The sequence below is a fragment of the Electrona antarctica genome (assembly GCF_951216825.1).
Source record: "Electrona antarctica genome assembly, chromosome: 3".
In the NCBI taxonomy this organism is placed as follows: Eukaryota; Metazoa; Chordata; class Actinopteri; order Myctophiformes; family Myctophidae; genus Electrona; species Electrona antarctica.
Genome location: NC_136808.1, coordinates 17,017,102 through 17,040,292, shown reverse-complemented (window position 1 = coordinate 17,040,292; position 23,191 = coordinate 17,017,102). Strand labels below are relative to the sequence as shown.

Sequence of the window (23,191 nt, the reverse complement as noted above, 5' to 3'; positions counted from 1 at the left end):
GAGGCAGAGCAGAGAAAACTATTCCCAAGAGTATTTCAAATGCTCACGCATAATTTCCCTGATGGTGACAGCCTGTGCCAGGATGGCGGGGGCACTTGGCCCTGCCACATTGTGGGCACGGACACGAAACTGCAGCTTGTCTCCAGTGGTAAGGTCTTTGATGTTCACAGATGTCCTTTCTGTCAGACCCTCGAAGGCTGGCACCCATTCATCCGCTGTGGCCAGGAAATAAGGACAGTTAAATTGGGTAACGTTCCATTTCAATAGGAGTTCAATTAGACATGCATTTAGATTTTCCGTTTCATTATCACAATATCTTAGACTGTTCAGGTGATGGATTTTGGATTTGCTTTGTCAATAAGGTAAGACTGATTTGACTTGGCCCACATTTTATTGAGTTAAGCCTGATTTATACTTCTTATAAATACTGTAGTATACAGGCTCACAGGGGATGTGACACACTGTGAGCTTGTGTACAAGACAGTGAGAGAGAGGGAGAGAGAGAGAGAGAGAGAGAGAGAGAGAGAGAGAGATACTGTAGATAGATAGATAGATAGATAGATAGATAGATAGATAGATAGATAGATAGATAGATAGATAGATAGATACTTTATTAATCCTGAAGGAAACTTATTCTGTTCAACAGATCCAGTTGTAAAGTAATACATGATTCTATACATATGTTGCTTTTTTATGGTTTTCTTCTGCTATTTTCAGTGCGATGGATCTTAAATTCGGCCTTATACAATACAACAACAGTAGGCTTATGTCCAGAAACCGGTACATTCTTTCTTCTGTCCCTGGGTATGATAGTATAATCTAAGTACTGTGCTAATGGTCCAGGGGGTCCTACTGAGGCCAACAATTAAAAGATAATGGCCCACAAGAGAGCACGAAGCCACAGGCTAATGTCCACACGTCAAGAATTTACAACATGCACACTGTACCCTTGTGTAAAAGCCAGGAATTGTGTTCTTACTACTGTAATGTTTGAATAGGAAATAAATAGTGTTAGAATAGCACATGATTTGGCCATGTGCAATTACAGTAGATGCTTTATTATCAAAATGCAATGCATCTGAAATTACTCTTTAAAAGGTACAAGTCAAAAGGTTGAATGATTCAACAGACATTTTAGAGAGTATGTGAATATTATATTTATAGTATATCAAATATAACTTAAAATTGTCAATTGATGTTATTTGCTTGAAAATTGTGCCACCAGTAATTCATAGTAATAATTTGCATTGTAAATGTAAGCTTGTGTTACTGTATGTTGGAATTTCCATTTCAGCTGTCAGAACATGACAAACCTGAATGATCAACCACCTCCTTATTAACAATAACAAACCCTATAAACTTGTGAGACTATTTTCATTGAATGCATATGGTTGCCTCAGTGACACTAGCCTAGTGTTCCATGTGTTTAAAACAATACTGTATCTCCTTTTCTCTTAACTCTCCTTCCACTGAACCCTCTCAGTGGCCCAGACACTTACTGCCCTCCTTGCAATATTCAACCGAGTATCCTTCCAGGTCTGTTGCGCCAGTTCTGTCAGGGGCTCTCCACTTCAGTGAGATGGTGGTGTCACTTATGTCATCAATCGTGAGTCCTAGGGGCTCACTAGTAGGAGCTGAGGGAGAGAACAAATAGAATGTCAGTCAACCAGACATTATTAAGGAAATAAATATGGAATTATTAGACATATGTGTACAAAATGGTTAAATTATAACTTAAACTAAAACTTAAACTAAAAAAATATAATGATAACTAGAATTGAGTTAGAATTAGTTACCGGAGACATTAGCACCTTTCCGCCAGTCATTAAAATAACAATAAAGATATAGTTATACAAATCGTTCTAGGTCAACAATTATAACAATAAGACAATAATTAACTTCATAGTTAATTAAGCCTAGTATGTTTTGGAAGAAAAAAAATATGCATGCACAACGTACTGTATGCTGTCAAAATGTAAAAAAAATCAATAAAAAATATAAATTACAAAAAATGAAAAAATGAAATAGATCTTCCAATTTCATAGCTGTACCAAATTTACACTATTTATATCAATAAAACAAATCTTATGGCAGTCTGATGTACATAGCCTAGAATAGATAAATATCAGTGTTGTTCAGTGTTGTTGATGCATTTAAAAATAAATAATAAGGGTCTTGATTTGGATTTGGAGTCTTGAAGGGAAAATGTCCACACCAAACTAAAGGTGCATGTAGAATGATGCAAACAGAACATCTAAACTTAATTTAAAATATATAAATGTATAATCTACATGCAAATCATAGGTGACAGTTGTAGTATGAAGAAGTAGAAGTAGTAAGTAAGTATTAAAGTAAGTAAGTAAGTAAGTAAGTAAGTAAGTAAGTGTACATTTTATTTATAGAGCACCTTTAGAAACAATGTATGTTACAAAGTGCTGTACAGTGGTCAACAAGGTAAAACAATCATGTAGGTCGGGAGTGGCTTATTGTCGGTATCAGCCGGTAACACGCAGGAGTCTATTCCCGTTACAATGCACTAGATGCGCTGAGTTGGCGATGCCCGGGATCGAACCCATGAACTTGGGGTCCAAAGGCGAGAGCTCTACTGACTGAGCTACCCCTACCCAGACACAATAGTAGTAGTATGACATTAATGATTTTGTGTCCACAGAGTGCAGTGAATTTAAAAGTGCAATAACCATATACACTTATACAGTAAAGCATTGTTAGTGGTGTTGCAAAAAATATTTTACTGTCAACCATACTGAACTGAAGTGACCTTTTCTGCTTGCTACTGGCTATCAAAATAAAAGTTCTGTGTTATCATTCATTTAGTGTCTGCCAGATTAACCACTTTTATCTTGGAGAGCACCCGTCGCCAGCAACTTGTTGAGTGAACAGCAGACTCCAGATATCACAAGCAGTCTGAAATAAGTGAATGCTTGAAAGAGCTTCAGGTCTTGCATTTCAGTTGTAGCCTCATAGAGCCCATGGCCTCATGTCACAGGTTAACGGCACAAGCAAATTATGTGAATGCCTGTCATTGGTCAAAGGTTGACCTTAGTAAGTAGACTAGATCAAGGGTTCCCAAACTTGTCATACCACGACCCCCCCCCCCAAATTACGCCTACATCATTTTCTAAATTTGATCTGCACATCCAGCCACAGTCCTTTAAATAAATAAACATAATAATAATACAAATAATAATAATAAAAAAATAAAAAAATAAATAAAAATAAAATAAAAATAAACTAGAACCGCACTCTGTCGAGTGACTACTAGTGCGCAAGCAGAGTGCGCAAGTACTGTCGATCGCTACAAACTTTCAAATATCTGCTACTCTGTAAAAAATTGTTGTTTGTCAATGGTGACGTAATTACGATATGTTTCTATATTGGTTGGGTAACAGGTAACGTATGTATACATGTATGTAAGTTGTACGTTGAAAGTACTATACTGTGGTCGGCTGGCTTTTTTATGCGTATGCTCGGAGGTATAAACAAACAAACAAACAAACAAACAAACAAACAAACAAACAAACAAACAAACAAACAATATAAGCCTACTGAGAATAGGTGCTGGCTCTGGTTCAGGCTCAGGTGCAGGAGCAGGCTCCGTAGGGGCCTTCTCCAATGGGGGTGCAGATCCGTCCTCTGTTGGGGGAGCATCCTCCGCTGCAGGGGTCCCCTCTGCTGGAGGGGTACCCTCTGCTGGTTTCACGTCACTCAATGGGGTTCCCTCTTCCGCTGTTGGGGCTGCCTCCACCGGAGCTGGTGTCAGCTCGCCACTGGCCTCTGGGGATATTTCCTCTGCAGGAGGTGGTGGTGGCGGCGGTGTCTCCTTGGGTTCCCCTTCTGCCTCTGCTGGAGCGACCACTGTTGCATCCCCTGCTTCTGGCTTCTTCTCAGCTGTCTTTGGTAGCTTAGGCTTTGTCATTGTCCTCACTTCGTTAAAACGTACGGTAATCCAACTGCGGCTTCGAGCTTATGCTCATATGTCTTCTCCTGTCCACACGTCTTGTTCTATTGTTCTGCCCTTTCTCTTTCTCTCTCTCCCCCTCCCTCTCTGTTGTCTTTGCTGTAGCTACAGCAGCAGTTTCATCCTAAAAGCTCTTAGAGTAGCAAGCCCCCATTGTGTTAAGCAGCTGGTCCAAAGGAAGCTACTATACCCTTGTAACGTGTCATTATATATAGAGGCATGCCATGGATACTTTCCTAATCTGGTGACTTACAAAAGATGGGCAGTGCGGATACAATGGTGTTCACATGCATTGTACTTCCCAGGGAGGGTTGAGAAGGTAGGGATGAAAAAAACAAAGCCACAAGGCAGATGTTCTTATCCCATAGACAGTGGTCTTATTTTAGCCACCTGGCTGTGTCCAAGTGCAATTCTGGCATGTCACAAGCACTAAATGTCAAGATGGGTATGTGTCGTTGAGTAGTTGCAGGTACTCGGAAAAGCGGCAGAGCACACAGTAGCCTACTTTCCTTGGCTAATACTATAATGGGTGTCAAGTATTTTCCAAAGAGTACCATAATACCATAAAGACCTACAGTATACAAACACCAGTGCACACTTACATGATGCAACACAATGAATCACTTTACAGTCTTCTTTTTTTTAGTATATAAAGGTATTAGCACTATGTTTAATTATTTTCTAGCAATACAATGTCATTATGATTTTACACACTGCTAAATCCTGTGTTTTACTTACGCAATTATATCGGCTGGATATACTGTATGTCAGGGTACTCCACCGGCCAGTAAGGGACCACCATTCTTGGTGACGTAACTAAAGTACGTTTCAATTGATTGATTGATTGATTGATTGATTGATTGATTGATTGATTGATTGATAATTTTATTAGATTATTAGACAATAAAATGAAAACCGTACAGGGTACAGTCAACCACAGCAAGGCGCAAGTTGGCATCTTGACAGAGTGCATTTCTAGTTTAACTTTGTCTTTGAGAGTGTATACAGTTGATTCTATACACAGGTGGACAAATACTCAACCCCAATACTTGATCAAAGTATACGTAGATACTAGATAGTCCCGGCCAAATAATATTATAACTAAGTGAAAGATGTTCAAATCGAATGGTAAAGTGATTTTAACGTTGTTTATAGGCTACTGCAATCAGATAGGACTTTTCTGTTTGGATGTATGGGCTGTCAAGGCCAGAAAGTATTTTTTTTGCCACTTAGTAGGCGTTCCCGCATAACTTCCGCGTATGATGATGTCACACGCATACCACATACCCTCTATTGGCAGCAAGTCATTGTCCCCATCAGAGACATACATCAAACACACACAGCCAGTGTCAAAAGAGATTGTCCTCACTGCAGAGACATACGTCAAAACACAAACACATGAGCCAGAGCCAAAAGATAGTGTCCTCAAAAATGACCCACTAAAATTAATGACTCTAGTGACCTGCTATCTCTGTGGCAGTAAGATGATCCAAAACATGATGCCAACACACCTGACCCTGTCTGACTCCCACTCCAGAGTAATGTCTGTGATCCCTTTTGAACAAAATGCCTCAAACATTGAACTGTGTGTGATTTCAGTAACATTTTGCACACACATTCCCAATAGGCCAAGGAAGAAATGCCACTTGAATATGTTCAAATCAGCCCCATGGTGGCGCTATAACAGGTAGATTTGTGTTTTACCTATAACTGCACTGTGTAAAACGTTGTATGCTATACATATACTCCCTACAGAGGCCAAGGAAAAACCTTTGCCCTGCATTTTTCACATCTGCCTTTTATAGCGCCACCAGGAGGTCGACTTGTGTAAAACACTTTTTTATATTACTCAATCCAAATATCGCCACTAGGTCCACATGATAGTTGAGGAACAAATGCCACCCTTTTAACATTGCCCTATTATAGCGCCACCAGGAGGCCAATATTTGCAAAAATATTTTTACATTACTGACAGATTTTACCTACACATTTTGTTCAAACATCAAGCAAATCGGTACACATCTCTATAGTCAAATGATCAAGACAGATCTGTCAGATTTTTCACATTCCATTCTGATTGGTGAATTCTGAACATTGCTGGCCCACAAAAACCTACCTGTCCTGTGCTCCAAGGAGTATCTTTTCTAGTTATTATTATTATTATTATTATACAGACCTCATATTTACTATTAACTAATGAAGCCTCAAGGTAATCATTTATTATGAATGCATAATTTCTATTACTGCAAACTTGATTAACAATGAACTACACTGTAAATGGGAAGAAAACACTTGGGTGGCAGTGATTGATTACAGCAGCTGTAGTTGCAGTGGGGCTAGCGGAACCCATGGGAAGAGACTCACCAATTGGAACAAATGGTTGTGAAGCAGGGCTGGGACGAGACATGCCAATGGCGTTGACAGCGTAGACTCGCATCTCGTAGGGCACGCCCTCAATCATCTTCTTGGCTTCATAGGTTGTGTCAGCGTAAGGGTCAAAGTTAAGTCTCATCCACCTATAGCTCCTCGTCTTCTTCCTCTCCAGCACATAGCCTAAAAAGAGAATTATTGATATGTTCTTTGAACTCTGGAAGATTTTACTTATTATTTTTTTTATATGATGTTCTTATCAAGTTATTACTATACTTCAAAAGAGGCCGCCTAAGGCATTATTGATTGTGTCAAACATGAACACATGGATTGTACAGTATGTTCCTACCAGTGACTGGCTGTCCACCATCATTCTCAGGGGGGTCCCACTGGACAACACAAGAGTCCTCTCCAACACTGAGGATCCTGGGAGCCTTTGGAGGATCTGGGACATCTGGGGGAAACGTTGTTTAGTGTCAATGCTCATTCATACTCCAGTTTTAGGTGAGTAGCAACTCACCGTGGTGTAGTTTTCTGAATTTAGAAAACCACAACACTATGTCACTGTTACGGACTGAGGTCCTTATTATTATTGTATTTGGTTAATTTGGGAATCATTGTGTTGAGGTGGAATATGTTTGTATAATCTGTGGCTTGGTATTGTTTTCCTTTTGTGTTTCTGCAAGCTGGTAAATGGAGGTGAATTAGCCCCTTTCGGGACCCTCGGTTACCTTTTCTGTATTTTGGACAACCCTAGTACCCTAGGGCAGTGGTTCCCAAACGTTTTCATGTCAAGGACCCCCAAATTGCCCTAATTAGCCCATGGACCCCCATTTGAAAAGATATGCCAGGGACCCTCATAAGAGAAGATTTTTACGGCTCTAGCTCCACCCGTTTATTTAAAAAATATATATATCTCTGGTACCCCCAATTTATATTGTAAAATCAATGTTAATTTAACTCTGAGAGTGTACAAATGGATTAGCGGGTCCATTTGGTTCCATTTGTACACTCTCTGAGTTACAGGTTCCTAATTGCATTTAAGCTGCATTTAATGTCATGAAAGGTGCTATACAAATAAAGTTTTTATTATTATTATTAATTATCATTTAGCTGCATGGGATCCCCTGGAACTCTCTCAAGGACCCCTAGGGGTCCCTGGTGGACCCCACTTTGGGAACCACTGCCCTAGGGTCCCTTGAAAGTTAATCCACTCTCCAATAGACGCAGCTGTACCACTGTCTGTGAGTACTGAGTGTTGATGAGATGTTTTAAAGATGCATAAAGTAGCAGCTAGGAGACCGAGAAAACGTGCGCAAAGATGTGTTAATCTGCGTTGCCGTTAAGTATTTTAATCTATTTTTGAAGTTTTGGCTTCTTTGAAATTCTCACTTCCCATGTCCCGCCTCCCGCACCGTGATTGGCTAGCTGCACGTTGCTGTATCTGCGCTCAGACATTTTAGAAACACAGTTTTAAAGAGGAAACATGCCTTCTTCTTATTTTAAAATTAACCAAAGCTAAGATTGGGCCATAACAGGAGTTATTAAATAGACCCACGACAACGACACGATACAACAGCATTAAAAACATCAAGCATGTACGCGGTCGGCCAATCAGAAGCAGTAATTAGGACGTGCAGCTAGCCAGTCACGGTGCGGGACGCGGGACAAGAGAGGAAGAGAGCATTTCAGAGAAGCCAAAACTTCAAAAATAGATTAAAAATAACGGCAACGCAGAATAACACACATGTTGCACATGTTTCCGCGGTCTCCTATACTGCTAATTTATGCATCTTTGAAACATCTCATCAATACTAAAGTGACGCCACATGTGTCCGTGAACAGACAGTGGTACAGCTGCGTCTATTGGAGAGTGGATTAACGTACCGTCGTCCAAAATACAGAAAAGGTAGCCGAGGGTCCCGAAAGGGGCTAGGAGGTGAATGTGAGGAATGGGTGTGGTTCTGATTGCTAGTTTGAGAGTGAAGTGGCTGATTGAACACAGATGGCTGCAGATTGACAGGTCCAGCCTGGACCTCCCCCTCCCTCCTAATTCGTCCCTCCCATCCACGCCCTGGTCATGATTGGCTGAGCTGTTGGCCTGTTCTCTATAAAATGTTCAGTCTGACTTGACTTCTGGGAGGACAACAGCTGATCGTTGGAGCAGAGGCTCTCTTGTTCGCCAACCAATGCAACCCTTTTTAAGTAAGGGAATTTTATCAGGTATTTGACCAATCTGGGAACTAAATCGTTACCAAGAAATGTGTTTCTAAAGGTGTCTAATAACATATACTAAAAGTTTGAAATTCAACTCCCGTGGGAAATTGAGTTATATTAGCATAATATGTGACCATACCCTTAACATCCTATATAAGGCAAAAAAAGTCCAAATTTCATCATTCTTTAAGTAGCATGTGACATATGAAACTAGGGGGTTTTCATGATTCTGAATCCATTCCAAGCATTAGTTTTGCACAAAAAACACTCCTTGGGCTAAATTAGGCCATATCCACTTGACCAAATGTGCTGACCTCAGCACGTTTGTGAGGCCGTTTTCCCCCCAAGGAGTGTTTTTTGTGCAAAACTAATGCTTGGAATGGATTCAGAATCATGAAAACCCCCTAGTTTCATATGTCACATGCCTTATATAGGATGTTATGGGTATGGTCACATATTATGCTAATAACTCAATTTCCCACGGGAGTTGAATTTCAAACTTTTAGTACATGTTATTAGACACCTTTAGAAACACATTGGTGAAGAAATGTCTTGGTAACGATTTAGTTCCCAGATTTTCATAGATTTATCTTACTGTGTTCTTTGCTGTTTGGTTCTGAGTCGGTTTGGTTGGGTGGGTGGTCCCCTTGGTTTTGCAGGCACGGGAGTTGCGCATCTGAACCAGAGGGAGGTGGGGTCCAGAGTAATCTAGTAAGAGTGTGGTGACACGCTTTGATCTCGCTGCAAAGCGGGTGCCTATGGGCGATAGTTCCAAACATTGCTCCTATGGCTGGAACTATTCCATTGAGATAGAATGAGCACTTCCGCATTCCATTGTTACAATGCGAGTCAACGGGAGTACTGTCATTACTCTTTTACTAGACTACTCTGGTGGGGTCAATAAAGGACATCACCGCGAGTATGATGGCCTCAACTCGTTATCACCGTTTAGCGTTTAGGGCAGGCAATCTGAGAATCCCATCGGCAAATGATGCGAGTCAACAGTCCGTCTTGAAATTGAAGTGTTGATTTCCTTAAAGGGACACTATCGCAATGTTCAAAAGGAATTCTGTGCGTGGATAATGTTCCACCAGGAGCCATACAACTGAGCAGTCTCAGTTTTATGAGACAATGAGCGTTGTCTCTGAAATGCTGTTAAGTTGTATGTGATGTCACTGAGTGACATCTTCCTATTGTTAGTTGATATCAGAATCCCCTTTATTATCCTCTGGAATTCTATGTTTTTAATACTGTATATGTTTAATAATTGAGAGGGGCTATAAAATGTATTTAAAAATGTGAAATTACTTTGTAGAAAGCATTCTGACTACCCTGTGTTTTTTTTTCACTGGACAGAACATGCAGTTGCAAATTATACATTTACTATCTAATGACAGTAATGTTTTGTAAAACTGGTATAGGCTACTTTGAAAGCATACCATTCAAAGTTCAAATCTAACAGCTTTGTAGACAGTCGGCATGACTGGGCCTCAGAGTGATTTATTTTTCATAACCATAACAACATAATTGGGAGTTAGTTTTCTAATCTGCCCGAGATAGCTAGCTCACATTATGCGGAGAAAATCTATAATGTTTTATGGCCTGCAGAGGGCAATGATGTCCCTCTGTAGACAACTGCAGAGATAATTACATTTTTTACTTCTTCAAATAAGTAACTGAATAATAATAATAAAAATAGATTTTAGTGGTGAGTGCTAAAACATTACCGACAACTTTCACGTTGATATCAGCAGTGTCTTCTCCAGCAGCATTGCGAACAACCACACGGTAGGTGCCCTCATCTTGCTTGTCAGTGCCCTCTATGGTGAAGACACAACGGCCGTGGGCACTCTCCACATTCACCCTCCCATCGCCTTCGGAGATCACCTAGACCGCAGTTGAAATTAAATTTAAAAAAATTGCTATGACAGTAATATGCAATGTGGCCCTCTGGACTCAGTGAGGGGAAATATAGTGGCCCTCTCCATCGTCAAAGTTGCCCACCTCTGACCTAGACCATCAGGACAGGAGGGAGACATCCATCCACAGTACCATTATAGCGTCACTATTTAAGATGTGCATCAACAGATTATCCATGCAGATAATCTAGACTGTAGAATGAAAGAAGAATGAACTGTACGTACATTGTTTGTACGTACACATTAAATCACATGCTCCTTACACAGAAGGTGAACATGCTCTTCTCCGGGGAATTGTTGAAGTAATTATGCTTCTCAACACGTTTTAATTGAAAGCGGATCGCAAGATCTGGCATATTCAGTGAAGAGTAAGAAGCATTGGAAAGTTTTTGCTTAACTTCCAAAAGGGACAGTTTTTCCATAAACTGTCAATAGTGTTTATTTGGATTTGCTCAGTCTTTTTAATATACAATTTCACTTTGGTTTCAATTACATGATATAAAATGGCTGAGTGTAAATACTCAAACTATTTAATTCCCACTGGTATTCAAGGATACAGTACCGGTAGTTAAAACAGTTTATTTCTACGGTTCTTTTTTATTTAGTGCTTTCTTGCATGTTTAAATACTTTACACTTCTTTCTTTCTTTCTTTCTATCAAAAAGTGATCCTGTGTGACTAATTTACTGTAGGCCTATTCTGTTTCACAGTTTTAGGCTTTTAGAGATGCATCAATATTTCACTGCATAATCAAAAATGTTATTAGTTAGGCTACTATATTTATTACAACCTGCTTATGTAGTGAATGTGTTAAAGCTGTTACAACCCAACACTACTGTATACTTACTGTCCAGCTCTGAGCTTCCTCTGAGATGTGCCTATCTGAAGCAAGATTCATAACATGCTCTTACCTGACTGACATGGATGGATGCACACATGTCGAGTCATTCCTCATGCAGCTTTTACCTTGCAGTACTGGGTGACATTTTAATGATGGATGATGACATGAGAACACAGTCAAACTGAAAACATTGACGATGTGTACAGTGATAGCCATTATAGAAGTTGCCAATAGTACTTCCAATAATGCTGCTGCTGCCGTTTCTACATTCATACAGTTGTAACAACCAACCAGCAACACATTCTCTTAATCAGCTATATACCTTATACCTTACAGCAGGGGTTCTCAACGTTTTTGGCCGGGGACCCCCGGAAATGCTTTGGCAATGTCTCGGGACCCCCGCCCCGCCCCCTCCCGACCCCCAATATAAATTGACTGCTACAATAACCTTAAACCATTTTGGGCGGGAACCCCTTTTGGTGTTTTAAGCATTGTTATAATTTAGCTATTTAAAAATAGCAGATCTACAAGCTCATAGCGCGCCACCGAGTGGCGCGCTATGAGCTTGTAGGTCTGCTATTTTTGAAAAATCGTGAAAAAAAACCTTTTTTTTTTTTTTTTTTGAAAATAATTTGGGGACCCCCTAAAATAATTTGGCGACCCCCCGAGGGGTCGCGACCCACGGGTTGAGAACCCCTGCCTTACAGTATGCATTCCGGATATTTTGTTTGATACTTCTATGATGGCTACACCTATCGTTGCAGGCTGCTGGTGACATGCAACATTCTGCCTCCCCTGATAAAAGATGAAGGATCATCAATTTGGTTGCAGAACAGTGTGCTGAAAAGCAAAGACTGTGTGAGAAAAAAGGGGGTACAGACGGAGTGAGGTGGAGGCAGAAGACTGAATCGATGCAAAGATAATGTAATCAATGCAAAGATAATGGAATTGGTGCATTCCTGGCATCCAGATGCTACAGAGAGTCGGCGTGGAAGATGTAGATGTGTATATATGTGACATGCACAAGCAGGCCATGTTGTTTTGCTCAGGTCTACACTCACTTCCCCATCCTTCAGGGTCCAAGAAAAGGCTGTCAGTCCTTTGGCCTCTCCCTACATGTGAGCAGAGCAAATTAGTAAAAGAAGAAAGCAGGGTGGTTATGTGTCCTCCACTTGTCCTTCCCTATTGCAGGGGTTTCCAAAACAATTCAGCTTGAGACACTTTGGTGTTTCCCCAGGACCCAAAGGTAGAAAAATGCATAGTGAAAATAGCAGATCTGCAAGCTCACAACACATCAACACGCAATCGCAACACGTTGTGATATACAGATCTGCTATTTTCACTACTTTTTGTTTGGATTTTTTGTAATCCTTTGAAATAATTGAGAACAAAAAATAGCAAGGGGGAAAAAAGGATATTTGCAACGCATAAAAATGGCGTTCACAGACCCATCTGGGCACTGTTTGGGAAACGGTGCCCTAATGTACCTCCTCAGTGCTCTAGCAGCCATCTAAGATCTGTATGATGTTAGTGGCATCCTACCTGTTCAGACGGGTGAGAACAAGACAATGGACCTTCACACCATTGCCAAAAATGTTATCAGCAGGGAGAAATTATAGCATTGGTTATACATCATCAGTGAGCACACACAGCTAGTCTGTATGTCACTATAGTTAATTTAAGCATTGTAAATATTAAATTAGAGTAGTTTTAGTAGTCGTGGTTGTGTTCTACTCACATGATTCTAGTTGTAAGAGTAATGATAGAATAGGTCTGTGGTTATGAATAAACACTTGCCTTCGTGCCTTTATACCAGCTGCTGTGTAAGCACAGTTGGTCAATGTTCTCTCTGCGGTGCTTTCACTCCCATGGCCCACATGCTGTAGTTGAGACCTATGTTTCTCATTGGCTGTACTGACAACCAATCGGCTATCATCCTGATTGGCTGCCTCGTCTCTAGGCAACCACACAAGGCTAGAGGCAAAAATAGCCTCTAGCCGACCTCTCAGCCATGGGATATAAGGCAGCAGCTGGTAATTAATTGATGTCAGCAATTCTTGTTTTGTTTTCTTTTACCTTTTCTCCTTTGGTCCAAACCACAGTAGGGGCAGGGTCTCCAGTGATGGGGACATCCAGACGTAGTTTGTTGCCAGCGACCACAAAAATGGTGGAGTCAGGAGTTTGTCCTGTGCAGTCCAAGTGGATCTTGGGAGGATCTTTGACCATGAGACAAATTGTTTAAATGAATATAGAATATACATTTCACCTTCTATAGTCCTTGTACTAGATACAACAATATAAGGCGTGGAAATTAGAGTTGTATACCTTGGCGAGGCACAAAGTCAATCTTCACCTCTTCAAAAAGAAAAGAAAGATACTGATGGTGAGAACTTTATCCTGGCCATGTGATGATCTGAATGATTTATTATATGTAGTATAAAATAATGAGCATTACCCAAGAAACTAAGTTTGGCAGAGAGACAGAAAGCATAGCCCTCTGGTATGAAGGAATAATCCCCTTGATCCTCTGGTTTGATATCATCAATGGTCAATTTATGGTTCCTGAGGTCCAAAATATTTAAAAGAATTTAGTCAGTTGTGTCACTGGCTGTGTTCAACATTAATCAGCCAAATGGAGGTGTCACAATGTCATACACACCTGCCAATGTGAGTGATATGGGTCCTTGCGTCAGGCTGCACTTCCACTCCATTCTTGTACCATTTACCCTGAACCTTCTCATCAGAGACCTCACATTTGAACACAGCCTCCTCCTTTGCCTTCACTGTGAGGTCAGCAATGCTCTGGTAGATCTCAAGTTCCTTCTCTGGAAAACAACGTTTCAGAGAATGACAGGTGAAAATGATGATTTCACTATACTAATACTATACTATACGGCATGATGAGGGCTGAAGTGGTATCTGAAGATGAACGATGCTATTATCTGTAGGTCAATAGGGTGTATTAATGCTTGGGAAAAAAGGTAGAAAGGTAGGTAAGGTGGTAAGGTAAGGTGAGTATTGAGTAACCTCCTTTTAGAGTAACAAAACTCCTGTGTTGTATAGAGTCATTCCTTGACTCTATTGTGTGACCCATCAAATTCTGGTTTGTGGTATGTACGTAAGCACCTAATAATGTCCACCGTGATGAGGACAAATTAACTACAGTATCTAAAAGTAACTAACTACCGTACCACACTCCTAACAAAGGTTACAGGAGCTTGATGTTAGCTGGCACCCATGGAGGACAAATGAGCTGAGAATGGCACTATAATGGGAGTTTGACTCTAGATGAGGTGTTGATCTCCGCTGCAGTATTGACAGCTGGTCATTCTTGGCAACCGCTGTGTCTGATTAAGAGTCCAGATAAACTTAACTGGACTGAGAGCAGGGATAGGATCAGGTTTAAAATGCTGATCTACACACAACAAGCTCTGACACACACACACACACACACACACACACACACACACACACACACACACACACACACACACACACACACACACACACACACACACACACACACACACACACACACACACATACACACACACACACACACACACACACACACCACAATATATACTGTATATGCATGCATGCTACTGTATATATAGCCACATTGAAGTGGCTGTTTCTAAATGAAAATATATGAAATATCAATGCATGAATCTGCCCACAATTTTCAAGGTCGATTTTGTGACAGTACTTCAACTACTCTATAAGCTATAATGAACTTAAGATGACATGGTTACTTGGTAGTACAAAGGAGGTGAAAGTAGATCGTTTCTTAGACATGTATATATTTTTCCTACGTCCATGTAGGGATGAGTTTGAACCGTTCCCATCCAACATTCCTAAACGATCACCTGTGGATTGGAATTGAAGTTTTTCTAAACATAATGTATAACGACATGATCCATTTAACACCTGTTGTGGAGTTGAGTGACACAGTTAGCAAAAATAATGTCAAACTCACAGTGTTTCATTTTATCTGTGACAAGAATTTTCCAGCTCATAAACATAAGTACAAGCAACACTAAACCACCAGCTCTACAACACAACACAATACTGGGACAGAAAGGGAGAGTGAGACCACAAGGGTCATTTGTCCAGACCAGTGCCCTTCAGATAAAATATGGGCCTTGTCTGCTAACTTTAGATGGCATTTGGACGTGTGTGTGTGCGGCAGCCTTGGCAGAATGGTGTGGGTCAATGTACGAGCCAGCATATTCCAAGGTTGGGCAGCAAAGAAGCATGCCAAAAGGGACACGGCACACGGCCATGTGACTATTGATAGGGTATGTGGACGTGTGTTTACGATAGAATCTTTAGCTTCTTCTCTGTGTACACAATTGTGTTTCATGCCCAGTCCTGAACCTGATCTGAATGTGTTCTTTGGATACACATGATTTTTCTTTTGACAGGCTGGATAACAATGTTGTTTCCTTGCCAATTAACACTGCTTACCGTGCACCATGACTTCGGCCGTTGATTCACCTCCACTTGTTATAACCTTGTAGTTTCCACAGTCTTCCTTTGTGACATCATTGATGATCAATATATGTTTGCAACCGTCTTTCTTGAAGCGGTATTTTAGGGCCTCATCTCTTGTCAGCTCCACGCCATCCTTTTCCCTGCACAGAAGTTCATAATGTGAGCACCGGAATTCTAAACTGACCGAATAGCTACTGATTGATAATTTGATTGCTCAATAAAAAATCACACCTGTGTGAACTGAGTGGTGTAAGGTCTTATATAGACTGATCAGCTGTGGTCTGACGTAATGTCTGACGTAATGAAATCACACCCGTGTGAACTGGGTGACCATAGCAACCATGCTCATTTTTTGGTACGAACAGACAGACAGACAGACAGACACGTAAACTAACAAAGCCAGTCGTAGGAGTGGTTTACACCACTCAAAAATAGAACGAACAAACGTATAGATCTCTGTAAAAATGTCACTTTGGATGCAGTGATGAAATGGTTCAAGGAGATAGTGGTGTGTGATCTTTCCTGTCAGCGCTCTTAAAGGAAAACATTATTTATTGTATTAAGTGCATACAAATACACTAGCCAGTCTAAGTTTTCCTTTCCTTTATTTTCCTACACTATTTTGCAACCCATTTTTTCACCCAGTGTTATCTAATGTAATCCTGGGCGCTACACTTCCTCTGTCAACCTGGTGGCGGGGGGGGGGGGGGGGGCAGAGGACTGACCTCATGCTTCCTTATATGCATGATGAGTCTCATGCATAGAGTTTCCCTTTCCGCCATCACGTCATCATAGGGGAATTGTTGGGTCTTTGTAGACTGAAAGTCATGTCTAATTTGTAGGGAGACTTGAGACAACTTGAGATTTGGCACTATATAAATAAAGTTGACTAATGATTGACGAATAGTCACAATCTCCCTCACCCCTGTCTTGTGCAGCTACTGCACTCTGTTGTGACTCTGCTCCTGCTCACCCCTAGCCTGGCTAATAAGCCAGACTAATATCACACAACACTGTCGCGGTATATTAGTCTGGGCTGGCTCCACTTGGATTTCATTTCCCGGGGGGCGGGTTCAAACATTTTCTCTTTGACGCAATTGGTCAGAGCTACTGTCAGTCAAAGGTCTCAAGCATTGAACGTCACTGTACCAAAGCCCGCCCATATTGCATACCGTGTCCCGATTGGCCCGACCTGTTCTCGGTTGTAGGAAAGAGGCGTGCTACTGAGCCTCGCCAGACCCTAATCCGCTGGCAGGCAATTTTTTTTTTGCCAACGGCTGATTCGGTCTGGTTTATTAACCAGGCTAGCTCACCCCCTCTCCCTTCTCTGTGCGGCCTGATTGTGAGACTGATTCCACCTGGGGTTCCCAGCGGTGACTGTGTTAATTCAGACTGTGGGTATTTAAGGGGTCTGGAACTAACACTCGGTTGCTTGTTCGTCGTCAATCCTTCCCAGGTACGTGTTTGTTCTAGTTACAGGTTTAAATTACAATTTGATCCCTCTGTGAAGGTGTATACTTTTGTTTCTGTGTTTTCAAGTAAAGTGTGATTCTACTTCAACTCTTGGTTTCCTGCGTGTTCCTGCATAATGGGTCCTAGTCGTATCCTGACAATAGCAAGAACTTCATTTGTTACAGTATTTACAAGTTTAATGTCTCACCACTTGACTGTGGCTCCTTCATCTGACACCTGACACTCCATCTCCACTCGTTCTCCCTTCATGGCTTGCTGATCCTCTAGATTCTTCACAACCTGCACAGGTGGTTCTAGAGAAAACAGTCACGTTTTTCTTTCTTAGTTGATACTTGTATGACATTGACAGGGAATGATGGCCATTGAGAACGCATGCCCCTCAGTTATGTAATGGCCATATAAGGGACACAGACAGACAGACAGACCAATACAATCGCCTTCCCACTTGGTGGCGCTACACTTCCTCGGGTCCTCTGCAATATACTGTATATGGCAAGTTTGAAGGCAATAAGTCAGGTGGTTCTCTGGGCACACACACACACACACACACACACACACACACACACACACGCACGCACGCACGCACGCACGCACGCACGCACGCACGCACGCACGCACACACACACACACACACACACACACACACACACACACACACACACACACACACACACACACACACACACACACACACACACACTTAAATACACCGCCCAATTGGTCAGCGAATGACATGTGGGTCTTGCAAACACTGTATACACCCACATAGTAATGCAGCATATTAATCGCTTGAATACATTTATGTCCCTTGAGCATACCATGAACCCGCTTGAGTATACCTGACTGAACTGAACCGCAAGCTACGTATCATTACTTGTAGCCTAGGCCAGATTATGTCAGTACTATGATGGCATATTGATGACACCAGGGATACATACAGTACTACTCTATGGGGTTTGTTGATTTATAGATATGTTTGGAAATATGCTGGTGCAACTGACTTCACACCGGGCACAGGCACAGCACTTCTGCCCTTGGCCACACACATGGGAAGTTGAGCTGCAGTTCTTGAGATATGGGGAGAGGGTGAGGGAGTGCATGGGACACACAAACACGTGGACATGCACGCATGTATGTAGAGATTGTGTATTTAGTTAGATGGATAAAATAAATGTGTCTGCAATGATCTGTCCAAATTAGAGACACCAGGTTGAAAGCGATTTGATTTTTAATACATACCCATGACTAAGAGCTCAGTGGTGCTCTTCTCCTCTCCAATTACACAGGCGTAGCACGCATCATCCGCCAGGGAGCAGTGGTTAATGGTGAGATACCGCATGTTTCCAACACTCTCAAAAATATACCTGGAAAATGACAAGGAAACTTGCAGTGTGAAGTACAAAAATCATAATTGTCTGAGAGGTTGAAAAAGATAGTTTTTAGACATGGAGGATTGGGCAAATTGGTATGAAGAGGAAGAAGATGCATTGGGGGGAAATGGTTGTTTCGAACTGAGCTTAAACAATGTTGTTTTTCTTGTTACTCAGTTTATTCTCACTAGGACACGTACTTGCTAGTAATGTAATGAAATGACATGGAAGTGAGTCCATCCACATGTTGCAGGTGGTGGGTAGGTGAGGATGGAGAATAGAAGAGTCGGAGAGTACAGCAAAGAGTGGGAGAGAAGTGAAAAGATGACATTAGCGTAATGGAGTCCCATATAGTCTGTATTCATAATGGAGGGAGATGAAATGCAAAGAAGTCGCCCCCTTTCCCCAATCCCAACCTCCCAGTTGGCTTAATCTCCACTCCATTCTTCGTCCATTTTACGTCAGCATTTGGATCAGCCACCTCGACGGCGAGTTTGACTGTTTTCCCCTTCTGCACTTGGTAAGCAGGATCCATCTTCTTGCCGAAAGCTGTGTCGTGGACAAAAAGTACAATAATCAACGGTTCAAGTAAGATAACACAAATATGACCCCCCCCCCCCCCACGCCAGGGGGGAACAGAATCCACAGGGGGAGCAAAGCCTACAGGTTGAGCTGGGGGTAGTGGTGGGCTGGTGGCAACTGCAGTTTCACTAGTAAGAAACCACACCACTGTTCAAGATTAGGAGTATTTATTTGCACAAGTGAGATGTGGGTGTAATGATGAGGAGCCCGGGGAGGGCGAGACTTAGAATGGGGACGTAGTCTCGGGAGCGTGACGACCGACCTGCTCGCCCGGGAGCGGTCGGTCGCCTCTGCTCGGACGCTGCCCCCCCGGGGCTCCTAGGAGAAGGAGAGAGAGAGAAGTGTTAGCAGGGCAATGCTGAGGATGGAGGGGGTTAGTTGGGGAGGAGGGGGGGGGGGGGAATTTGACAGCGCGAGGCGGTATCAAACAGGTAAGTAATGATATGAGGTGTGTATTTATGCTGTGGGTAATGTTACATGATTGGCTGTGCGGCCGTGGAGACGCAGGTGAACTTGACGAGGAGATATGGGATGGGAGTAATTAGGTTGAGCAATGGGTGGTATCTACTCCTGAATCTACGTTGAACACAACTACATATGTGGCAAGAGTGGAATTACGTGAACTTAATCACTTTGGCACATCACAGTTACATAACCACCATGACTGACTAGCTCACATACTGTATGCTATACAATACATAATCATCATCATCATCATTGTCCGAGCAGGTAAAGCTTGGCCCAAGAGAAATACAGCCCCAACCTGCGCTTTTCTGTGACTCTTGCTTCATCTTCTTCAGTCTCTTGAGCATTCCTCGTAGGTCTGTGATGCCATACTGGAAGGCAATCTTCTCATATTGTGAAGCTGGGGACTTGCTGAGAACGGCCCACACATCCTCAGACGATTCACTGCTCACTGCAGTTTTTCTGCAGATAAAGCAACCCAAAGGCATAAATCAGTAACAATGTAGCAGAGAACATCATCATTATGCAATTAATTTCCCTATTTAATGAAATGTAAGTTGCCATGACAACAAAATGATAAACAAAGATTATTTTGAACATGTCAACCAGACAGCATAACAATAACGTCAGCAGTTTCTTACCGGGTTGAGGATTTAGTAAAACTTCTGCTCATTCAGAAGCAGAACCCAAGCGGCAAGCATGGTAAAACAAACCATACAGATTAACACACAAAACTCATCAGTCAGCAGAATGGAAACCTGGACTTTTTAAACAGAAATCTTGGCACAAACTATAGGCCCACAGGTTTAAAATGCGAGACAAGGATTAACCATGTTAATATTATGCGGAATTATGTGGGATTGTAAATCTTAGAAGATATTTTCAGGGTAGGCTGCATACTGTACCCTACTACTTCATGTATTTTAGATGAGATAGGATTGTGACTTTGCATTGCATGCAGTTTAAATATTGTGAATGACAACAACTGTAAACTAGTGCAGTTGGATATTGTTGCTGTTGGGCAGAAACCTATATCTCGATATTTGATTATTATATATTAATAGTAATAATAATGATACTGTAACTGCATTAACAATAATACGTGTTTAATTTGACATAATTTGACAAGAGATTGTGACTAAATGATAGGCCTACATTGGGTCTGCTAGCTAGAATACCCCCCCGTATACATAAATGTTTTGAGCCTCACAGCAACAATTTGCCAACTGTAAAAGTAAATTGCAGGAATTGTGACAAGTTCCTTTAACCCAAGGTTTGGTCTATAACATAGGATTCGTATTTATTGGAATTTGTGCTGTTACTGGCTGTGACTAGAGTTCCAAAACCTCTAATTAGGAAAGTGTGTTTTGTGGCAAAATTTGCAGACGCGAATCACAGAGATATTTGTCTATGCTACAAATCAATAATTGATTCCCCACAGGCAGTGAATGCAGGAGAAATGTTTTTGCATGCTCTAAAACATATGGTTACTCTTGTTTAGTAGGCTATAACAAAACAATCAATCCAATCTGTCAGTGCAAACCGAAGTTGCTTACTCTCTGAAGATGAATTAGGAGAGAAAGGAGAGACACATTTTAATAAATAAGAGTACTTATTTGCCACTTTACTTAAAGGTCTCAAAGTCCTTATAAACATCAAAATATTATTGATGTTTATAAGACATTATTCCAATTAATAAACACAATGGTTATAATGCATTATGACAGACATTACAGCACTTCTCTATGTGCCTTTATAACCACCTAAGTTATAATAGTTATAATGTGCTGTTCCACTGAGCATAATAATGCATTATAATATGTTATAAAGGTGGTTATAAGTTGTTATACATGATTATAAACATGTATAACGAGTGTTATAATGCCTTATAAGCACATTATAATGCATTATAAATGCGCTATAATGCATTATAATGACAACCTTAATATAAAGTGTTACCGAAAGTATTTCTATTATGTCATCAAAAGCTAATTGTGTGCTTAGTATTTTCTAGATACTCACCTCTTCTTTAACAAGGAAGTGAAGTCCAGTTCCCCTCCGTCATCATCTATGCTACTGTAGAGACATCAACCACCAACATCACAATATCAGTATATCAGTGTTACAGACATAGGACTCCTGGTGGGTCCCCGGACCAGACGTTGAGAAACATACAGTACAGGTAAACAGAACTGTTGGAGACCAGAATTCATTCAAGTGCACATCTATCAGTTTGGATGGATAGTTGGTTTCCCTGCAGCAGGCTAGCAGCCAATGAGCAGAAGAAACACAGCAGCAATCCTCCAAATGTGAACAAAACAATGCATTCAAGGTTAATAGCTGCGCCTGGTCCTGTGTGCAATGTCTGCTCCAATTTAATGGAAGATAAAGGCAAGGATATATAGGTTTGGTTGTGTGTTTATCTCCTGCCTCTGATCTCGCAGGCAATCAGGATTAGACTGTGAAAGGCGAAGTTGCAGTGCACATATGGCTTCACTTCCTCTGTGTGGAAGCCCTGTCAGTGGGCTATGCCTATGTGTCTTAGCACATAAGGCACTTCCAATATAGTCAAACCAGGGCCAAAAGTCACTCTGCTGGGTAGTTGTTTGTGCAGCCGGCTTTGCTGTTTTGACAGGGATCCAGTTGTATCAGGGAGAGGTGATAGGTGGCCTTAAACCAGACCAGTACTTTGTATAAAACCTGACCAGATTATACAATTTTAACTCATATGTCTGGAAAGGCCTGTGTCAAAATGTAACACAATGGAAGCTAATTCCATTTATGGACTGCACATAAGATAAAAATATTAAACTGCATTTTTTTAATCCTCTCTTGATCTCTACTGTGGATCACTCCCTCAAACCTCAGCAGATGGAGACAACATTATCCAAACTATATGAGTTATGTTTGACCCAAAAGAAAAGAACAACGAGCCATAAGGCTTCATTCCTTGTCCTGAGTTCTCTTTACATTCACAATCATATCTCATAGTTTGAATATGAGCCTCCGCTGTTGCAACAAACACCCCTATACCTTGTTGATGGTCCACTTTTCTTCTTAGCAGCTTCACCACCCCTAATGAGTTTGCATGTCCACAGTTATTATTCTTTATCTTTACATGCCCAACATGGTAGCACCGCGATACAGTTGATTACTACTGATTAAGTATGTTTAAACAGCAATTCATTATTTAATTACTTCCTGAATAAATGTGCTTTGTCCTGATCAGCAAATAAAAAAGTGCATCAGTTTATATTCCTATATCATTTTGATACAAATTACCTGAGTATCAGGCAAATAGCATTTAAAGGTTATAGCACCTGTAAAAGTTATCTAGGGTTGAGTCGGAGGAAGCAATTGTACTTTCTGCCATATGTTACTGTTATCAGCTACTGTACAAAGACAACTACGTTCAAATTAGGTTTACCAATTTATTATTACCATATTATTACAGTATATACTAATAATATGTCAATATT

General features: G+C 41.2%; 1 protein-coding gene across 2 annotated transcripts in view; it reads right to left on the bottom strand.

Moving 5' to 3' along the window:
- mybpc3 (myosin binding protein C3) overlaps positions 1 to 23,191 on the bottom strand; it is a 46,830-nt gene that overhangs the window by 8,564 nt on the left and 15,075 nt on the right. Inside the window, exons 7-22 of one of the 2 annotated variants that reach the window (XM_079496893.1) lie at positions 21,735 to 21,788; positions 20,354 to 20,377; positions 20,011 to 20,174; positions 19,082 to 19,214; positions 18,535 to 18,659; positions 17,483 to 17,588; positions 15,796 to 15,962; positions 13,985 to 14,150; positions 13,781 to 13,887; positions 13,651 to 13,680; positions 13,402 to 13,541; positions 10,294 to 10,453; positions 6,699 to 6,803; positions 6,344 to 6,532; positions 1,500 to 1,634; positions 48 to 215 (exon numbers count right to left, since the gene is read on the bottom strand). In XM_079496893.1, coding sequence (XP_079353019.1) covers positions 48 to 215; positions 1,500 to 1,634; positions 6,344 to 6,532; positions 6,699 to 6,803; positions 10,294 to 10,453; positions 13,402 to 13,541; positions 13,651 to 13,680; positions 13,781 to 13,887; positions 13,985 to 14,150; positions 15,796 to 15,962; positions 17,483 to 17,588; positions 18,535 to 18,659; positions 19,082 to 19,214; positions 20,011 to 20,174; positions 20,354 to 20,377; positions 21,735 to 21,788 — 1,973 coding nt within the window. The remainder of the gene's footprint in view (positions 1 to 47; positions 216 to 1,499; positions 1,635 to 6,343; positions 6,533 to 6,698; positions 6,804 to 10,293; positions 10,454 to 13,401; positions 13,542 to 13,650; positions 13,681 to 13,780; positions 13,888 to 13,984; positions 14,151 to 15,795; positions 15,963 to 17,482; positions 17,589 to 18,534; positions 18,660 to 19,081; positions 19,215 to 20,010; positions 20,175 to 20,353; positions 20,378 to 21,734; positions 21,789 to 23,191) is intronic. The other variant, XM_079496894.1, reaches the window with a different exon arrangement.